General features: G+C 45.4%; 1 protein-coding gene across 1 annotated transcript; it reads left to right on the top strand.

Annotated features, from left to right (window-relative positions):
- Nucleotides 1-2,960: 2,960 nt before the first annotated feature.
- On the top strand, nt 2,961-5,127 carry her6 (hairy-related 6). The gene is made up of 4 exons (XM_074636216.1): nt 2,961-3,308; nt 3,455-3,550; nt 3,673-3,760; nt 4,273-5,127. The coding sequence occupies exons 1-4, from the start codon at nt 3,201-3,203 to the stop codon at nt 4,806-4,808; spliced, it is 828 nt and encodes a 275-aa protein (XP_074492317.1). The 5' UTR covers nt 2,961-3,200; the 3' UTR covers nt 4,809-5,127.
- The last annotated feature ends 3,400 nt before the right edge of the window (nt 5,128-8,527 follow it).

The following is an 8,527-nucleotide window of genomic DNA, read 5'->3' as shown; positions in this document are numbered from 1 at the left end:
GATGTGTCCTTGAGCAAGAAACTTCACTCCAAATTGCTCCCGAAGGCATAGCGTGTGTGAACGAGTATTTAAATCAGATCCTGATGGGCAAAGTGGGCACCCTAGCAGCCTCTGCCATCAGTGTATGTGTGTGTGTGAATGCTGACATATAGTGTGAAGCGCTTTGAGTGGTCGGAAGACTAGAAAAGCGCTGTATAAATGCAAGTCCATTTACCATGAGAATAAAATGTCTGAAGAGTCATGAAAATGATAATTCATCCGTGTCTACAAGCTGCTGGCTGGGATGTCATATAGTTTTCAGACATTGTAATTTACCACTGCGTGCAAAAGTGCAAGCTTGGAGAGAAAAAAAACCCATCTCTGCGCCTCTCTCTGGTGTTCAGCTGAAGGTCTGGAGCCCTGTGTGCAGCAGCTCGGCGTTGCCTATCAAATTCACGATCTTGCGGCCAGCCGCTGGCGACGCCCCGCAGATCCAGGCGGCAAGCCGGCGAGAGGAGCGCCTTCTCCCGGTCGCCTGCGCGCCACGTGTCGCGGTCTCCGCAGCAGCTGGAGGTGTGCGAGCTCAGCGGAGAGCCGCACGTTCAGCTTCTCCAAAAAACATGGGAGTTGTTGCTTAATATCTTATTTTTTTTATTACTTTTCCAGATTGCACCTCTCCTCACATTGGCATAATTTGTTTAAAAAAAAAAAGCAATAGCCAGAATGTGGTGGGAATACTTTTTACCAGGAGAAAGTCAACTTTTCTTATGTTTGTCATAAACAAACGATCATATGATTAAACACAATAGATTTGGAATCAGTCTTTTCTTTCATAGCAAAGTCACTAGTTGGAGAAAAACAAGGATAATAGAGGAAACAATGTGATTATCACATCAATGACTCTTCTAACTTTAAACAGACTCCTAAACACGGTGATATGTATCAGACAGACATGTTCATGGAAACTTCCGTTTGTGAACGCGCGACCTGAAATCACATAGAGCTGCTGCGCGTCAATAAACGTCTAATATGAGCCCTATTTCTGCCTCTCTTTACTGCGCGACTGCGTCTTGCGCGTCTCTCCAAATGCAATAAAGATAAGGAAACGAAATTATGACCTGAAATCTGAAAAAAAAGCCTTGAACGCTGTGGGGCGACCATAGGAGGAGGAGGAGGAGGAGGAGAGGTGGAGGAGAATGAGGTGGAGAAGGGGGAGGAGGTGGAGGAAGAGGTGGAGGAGGAGGAGGAGGCAGCGGTCTGATCGTGTGAGCTCTCCGGGCTCAGAAATATCTCTGCTCTGGCTCACATTCCGATAAGGGAGCCCGATCCAGCTCTCTCTGTAGGCGTGGTTTTCCCAGGCTTTTAAAACAGCAGCTGCTATTTACCTTCCCTCTAATGTAAACCACCGCCGCCGCCGCCACATACCCTTACCCTCCTCCTCCTCCTCCTCCTCCCTCACCCTCCTCCTCCTCCACCTCCTCCCTCCTCCCTCCTCCTCCTTCTCTCTGGCCCGGCGGCCCCCCGGCAGCCCGGCGGCCAAACCTCCAACCACCGCGCTCATAAAACATCCTGGCACGTGCTCCACATTCACAACACCGACGGATGATTAAATGCCAAAATGTTGTACCGCAAAGTTAAGAACTTACAGCGGTAAACAGCGTGGATTGGAGTGGAGTGTTCACATTTAATTGTATTTCCTCCACTGAGGGGAATTAACTTATATACTCCAGGAGTATAATGTCTGTGTTGAAGCATCTTGAGTCTGTCTCCTCTTGTGGTTTTTTGAGTTGTCCTCTAAAGTTGTTTCTTTTACTAATGTCATTATAACTATCTGTGAAGTTTTGGTAGAAAACAAAACAAAAAAGTGCTCCCTCCTGTGCCTCCATGCCACATGACTGAAACTCTTGATTGCCAGATAGACTACCACTTCCCACTGGTGGTTTTAACGGTACACAAAGTTTTTGCTTTCTTTTTCCATTTACTGTAAACAGTTACCAATTAATTTCGGACACCTACTAGAGTTAGAGGGTAACTTTTATTTGTGGAGGCAGGCCAAAATATAACCAGCTCAAAGCTGAATAAAAGTGGGTTTGATAGTGTTAGAGTGTAATTATTATTATTAATAATAATATTATTATTAATATGTATTTGTTTATTTATTATAGAGGTGTTCCATGTAGATTTGTAGTATTTATTATCAGTATTATTATTAATAATATTACTAATATGTATTTGTTTATTTATTACATAGGTGTTCCATGTAGATTTGTAGTATTTATTATTTTTTATTATTTGTATTATTATTATTAATATTACTAGGTGTTCCATGTAGATTTGTAGTATTTATTATTTGTATTATTATTATTAATATTACTAGGTGTTCCATGTAGATTTGTAGTACTTATTATTTGTATTATTATTAATATTAGTAGGTGTTCCATGTAGATTTGTAGTATTTATTATTTTTATTATTTTTATTATTATTATTAATATTACTAATAATGTGTATCTGTTTGTTTATTCTATATGTGTTCCATGTAGATTTATAGTATTTATTATTTTTTATTATTTTTATTATTATTATTAATATAACTAGGTGTTCCATGTATTGTAGTAGTATTTATTATATTTTGTGATGTTATATCTATGGTCTGGTAAAGATAAAGGGTCATTGTGGTGTCGGTGCCCAGTCAGCGGCTCCTCTGTTAATCAGTAACCGGTCTGATGATTGAAGGCTGGGTGATTGAAGGCTGTTGGAGGCTCGAGGCAGTAGTTTCCCCGGCTGTGCCCTGAACCCGGGCCGCGCGCCATTGGCCGCGAGCTCCAGCGGCCAGACGACCAATGGGAGGCCGCCGACCACGAGCCGTCCTCCCTCGGGCCGCGTGTCCCTCGCCCTGATTGGTGGGAAGTTACTGTGGGAAAGAAAGTTTGGGAAGTTTCACACGAGCCGTTCGCGTGCAGTCCGAGATATAAATACAAGCCACACGCGGAGGGGCACCAATAGAGAGAGAGACTCGTGCATCCTGCTCGTGATAGACGCTGCATGCTGCTGTTGCTGCTGCTGCTGCTGCGCATCGATCAACACGGATACTAACTTCATATACAGATCTCAGGGTTTTTTGGATAGGATATTGCAAGCTGAAAATATTCATTTTCCTCCTGCACCAGTGGATCGTAATTTGCTGTGATTTTTGTGGGATATTTCCGATAAGAAAGAGAAAATGCCTGCCGATATGATGGAAAAGACCTCCTCCTCTCCGGTCGCTGCAACACCGGCGAGCATGAACACAACTCCGGATAAACCCAAGACAGCCTCGGAGCACAGAAAGGTTGGTACATAAGAAAACATTCACCCCTTCATATAAAAACATTTAATTTTGGAAACAAGAAGTTCCTCATCACCAAAACGAGGATTTTTCACTTTTACGCACGAAATTTAACAGTCAATGTCATTTTTTTGTTTTGCATCTTTTAGTCATCCAAGCCAATAATGGAAAAGAGGAGAAGAGCCAGAATCAACGAGAGCTTGGGGCAGCTGAAAACTCTTATCCTGGATGCGCTCAAGAAAGATGTAAGTACTAAGTTATACTCACGTCCTGGTTTATTAATAGATTTAAAAAACTTGATCCTTGCTTGTCAAACGGTGAGAAAGTGATTGGTAATCCTAACCGTGTGTGTTTTCCGTCCTCTCAGAGCTCCAGACACTCTAAGCTGGAGAAGGCGGACATCCTGGAGATGACTGTGAAGCATCTCCGGAACCTCCAGAGGGCTCAGATGACCGGTAAGTCGACATGTTTTTCCCGGACTAAATCTGTCTGATGCACCAAATATCTGGAACAAGCTCCCATAAACCTGTAGGACCAACTACTAACTATGAGTTCTTTTAAATTAAAGCTTCAAACTTTCCTGTTTGCTGCTGCTGTCTTTTATTAAGCCAGATAATGATCTTATATACTGCACTTGAGCTTTTACTCCTGTGTGTTATATTGCACATTTTAGCGTCTATCCTAGCTTTTTTAACTTGTTTTTATTTTCTAATCTTTAATGTTTTTATAACTAATTTAATTATGTCTTAATGGTCTTGAATATTTATGTAAAGCACTTTGAATGGCCCTGTTGCTGAAATGTGCTCTAAAAAATAAAGCTGCCTTACAATGCCTTGATGACTGTGCGCTTTTGGAGCACATCTGAGCTGATGTGCTTCCAGATCCCAGTCTAACTCTGACACATTTTACAGATAAAGCAACATGTTTTGATGATCCTGAGTTAAATATACATGTTTTTTCTCTGCAGCTGCTCTGAACACAGACCCCACCGTCTTGGGAAAATACCGCGCTGGTTTCAGCGAGTGCATGAATGAAGTCACCCGGTTCCTGTCAACCTGTGAAGGCGTCAACACCGAGGTGAGGACGCGGCTGCTCGGCCACTTGGCCAGCTGCATGACGCAGATCAACGCCATGAACTACCCGAGCCAGCAGCATCAGCACCAGCACCAGCTGGCACAATCCACAGGCGGACCGACACACCCGTCCTTCGGCCAGTCCATGGTGCAGATCCCCGGCTCGTCTCCGCAGGTGCTGCCCATGAAAGGAGGCTCGTCTCCGGCTAGTTTACCATCGGACGCCACCAAAGTGTACGGAGGTTTCCAGATCGTGCCTGCAACAGACGGACAGTTCGCGTTCCTCATACCTAACGCGGCGTTTGCGCCAAACGGTCCCGTTATCCCGGTGTACGCCAACAACAACGTGGGCACGCCGGTGCCTCTACCGGCTGCAGTTTCACCCGGAGCTCCGTCAGGCAACTCGGACTCGGTGTGGAGACCCTGGTGAACACAACTGGGGGAAAAAGGACCATAAAGACTTTTTAAAAATGACACTTAATAGTTCTCCTTCTTTGTTCAATGTTTTAGAAAAGTTGTTTTTTTTCTTGTAAAATGGAAAAGAGTATGCACTATATTTGTACAGCTATAACAAGGGGAGTAAAAGTTCATATTGAAATAAGATTTGTATCGTGGAAGTCCGTTCACTGCATTTTTTTTTATATATTTGTCTTTTTTTTTTACTGTGTGATGCCAAAGATATGTTCAATGCTCTTATGATGTTCTTCGTTTTGGAAGACAAATAAATTTGTAAAGATATAAAAAAAAAACATGCGCTGGAGTTGTTTGTTGGGAACCTCATCTTCTTATTGATGCGTAAAACTGCAAATATGTCTGTTAATGTAGTTTATTTGGTACTTACATTATAGTATAGACTTGTTTATGTTATGTGTGGTAGAACACATCTACCAGAAACTTTAAAATCTGTTATTTTATATATATGAAAATAACTTTAGAGTAGGCTTTTTAGACATGAATTCAACAAGTGTTTTTAAAACTTGGTTTTGAACGCAACACGGGTCAGAAATGGAAAGAAAATCGTTAGTTTAGAGTCTGCAGCATCAGCAATAACACTTTGTGCAAATATTAAAAAAAGGAAGTGTTGCTCTGTGTGAGAGACTTTCCATCCTGCAGTAATGTTTATGGTTCAATCTGCCATTTATTAAGATGCATGCATCTTTCACATCTTACACTGTTGACGCTCACTCACTTTAAGTCACACTGGACCAGACTGTCAGTAAACTGTTGGCTGATTGTAATCCTATTAGTTTATCTAAATAATTGAGTCAGGCAGGAGACTGTAGCTCTGTGATTAACCAACTATCTAGTGCTGATATAGTCCAGCAGCAGTTTCACCTCTCCTGGTGGAAACTTTGTGGAGTCTTACAGAGGTCACTTACGCCATCTAGCAGCACAGAAGTGCATTGCAGTGTGATTGGTAATTGTTGGATCAATGAGTAGGAGCATGAATGGCTGCTGTGGATGAGCATCTGGCTTACTGAAGAGATGGTCATGGAAAATACTTATTGTTCTATAAGTCAAGACACAGGAGCATGTTGTTGGAGAGGCTTGGTTGGGGTTACATCTATGAAGAAAATGAGCTTGTCAGATCAAACCGTTGTAGGATTTGATCAAAACATGTCACTTGAATCTTTTTTTTTTTGCACGTTTTGAAGCAATGTCATTAAAGCTATATAGAATCTCATCAGTGCAAATGATGCAGCAACTCTTTCCACTCTTTATCAATTGGGAAATTACTTATTAAACTAACAATCAATCATCAATTTGCAGTGATCGAGCGAGAAAAATCATCATTATGAGGAGTTCCGCCGTTCAGTCAGCTTTAACGTCGCCAGCAGTATTAATCTCCTGACAGTGTGGAGCAGAGTGGAGCCTCCGGCTGCGTCTTTAATCAGAGCGGAGGGAGTTCCTTGATGCCAGGGGATTGGGGGTGGGGGGGGGTGGTTGACAGCAGAAGGACATGTTAAACACCTCGCCACTGAGCCATGTGGTAGCGCTCTGCTCTGCCCAGGTGTGTGTGCCCCCTCCAGCTATCCGAGTGTGGCCCTTCTTTGAAGGGGGTGTGTGCGGGGGGAGGGGAGGAGGGTGTGCAGGTGTTTGCAATTATCAGTGCGCTAAGAGGCACAAAGTGTGGATAAGTGCCATCATTTTGAATTTCCATCACACCTTTTTACGGGGGGCCATGCATCCCCCTGGTTGATTGAAGCCATGTGTGTGCTCGTGCCTGTGCGTGCATACGCCTCGTGTGTGTGTGTTTGTGCAGGGTGGCTGGGTGAGGACATGCCTGGCCAAAGGGCACAAGGAGTGAGGTAGTGGGGAGTTAAGTAGGAGGAGGAGGAGGGGGGGGTTCAAGGAAAGGCCTACCACACGGGATAACAGTCGGCCTCCTGTGAGCCAGAGCTTCTTCTCTTCGCACATACACACACAGTCACACACACACACACCTACACGAAACGTTCCCACAGCATTCCAGCTGTGCTCGGACCAGTGTCGAGCTTCCTGCCCTGAGCCCCGGGGCCACAGCTGGACGCGGGACGTCTGGGAGGCACGTGGTGTGACCCGGACAACACCCAGCTGCTGAGCCCTCCCTCCAACCCCACCTCACAGCCTTTCCCCCCCTTTTCCTCCTTTCCTCCCCCCCCCCCCCCTCACCCGCCAACATCTTCAGTGGTCTCTTCCCCTCTGGAGAACAGCTTTACGAGCCTCTCCAATTACCCAGTGCAGTGGCCGAGCTGCCGGAGTGACCGCACACATGTCACAACACGACCGGGGGGTTAGCTGCCATGCGTGTCCATTAACTTTTCCCACACTCCGCGTGCATGCAGAGAGCGAAAGGAGGGGGGAAAAAAAGCCCCTCTGCTTCCTCCTTGGCTCCCTAAGTGCTACCATATGGTCCGCTCTCTCCCTCTCTCTCCCGCGGTTCCTCTTTCTCTCTCTCTCTCTCCCTCTCCCTCTCGGCCCGTCACTGGGGCTGTCTTTGATTGCAGCCCAGACAAGCGAGAGCTTTATGATTTAAGCCCAGGGCTTGCTGTACCAAGCCCTGGACTCATTTTGAAGCCAAACTCCTCTCCCTCTCCCTCCCCCTCCTCACCCCCCGCCTCCTCCTGCAGTTGCAGGGGAAGGCTGTTTTCTGGCAGGAAATGAATAGCTCCCAGATGAGCGCAGGAACCTGAGAGGTCGTGAGAAAGAGGCGAACCCCCCTCCGCAGGCCCGGCCTGCTGCCAGCCGCCGGGGGAATGTGGGAGAGCGCCTCTCTGACACACGCATCAACCCCTCTGCCCTCCACCACACCGCCTGACTGACTGACTGCCTGCCTCTGCGCTGGGCCCTGAGCCTGGAAATAGACTGACAGACAGGGCAACCGCCACCGAGCCAGGCAGCACGGCTCGTCAGCCAGCCAGCAGAGCAGCCAGGCAGGGAAAGGGAAAGCTGTGGGAGGGGAGAGAGAGAAGTGTTGGATCTGTGTGGGCGGAAGTGGATCAGTGTGTATATGCAGTCTGAATCCTGATCCAAGCATACAATGCAGAGGAAAGTTCGACCTGTAATTTCAGTTTAGACACATGTATGATGACCCTGACTGGGTCATTTGCGAAGTTTTTTTTTACACATGACATACACATGCATACACTCATTCACATGCTTCCCTCCCTCCGTCCCAGAGGCTTACACTCATTCCAGAGTAGACACTCACTCAGACAGGTGTTCCTTGTCAGGAGCAAAGGGTTTTTCCCTTTGGATCCCTGTGCTCTGAACAAACATTTACTCCTCCTGAGGTCGACACTGTTATGGTTGGACGTGGTCAGAAGTTTAGCTACAGCTGTCCAGGCGTATTTTAGGATATTTTTTAATCATTGCTCTGCATCACTCTGACATGTTGAGATCAACTAATTACAGAGTGAAGGCCAGCCACTTTATTCGCCAAGTGCAACAAATGCACATGATTCTGTGACCCCCCTTAAAATGAAGCAATATCTATTTCTGATCCGCATCACTGATTATGGCCTTATAGTTTGGAGATGAGTTGTGAGCAGTTCTTTTTTCCTTGTCCAATTGTTGCGTTTGAAGGAATCCAGTATTTCACAGGAAAAGAAAGCAAAAATTATAATAATAAAAAAAAAGTCTGAAAAAATAATGTTGTGGAAGTCAGCA

This window comes from Sebastes fasciatus, chromosome 5, assembly GCF_043250625.1.
Source record: "Sebastes fasciatus isolate fSebFas1 chromosome 5, fSebFas1.pri, whole genome shotgun sequence".
In the NCBI taxonomy this organism is placed as follows: Eukaryota; Metazoa; Chordata; class Actinopteri; order Perciformes; family Sebastidae; genus Sebastes; species Sebastes fasciatus.
The sequence above is the reverse complement of the archived record's forward strand: the minus strand, read 5'-3'. Positions and strand labels throughout refer to the sequence as shown.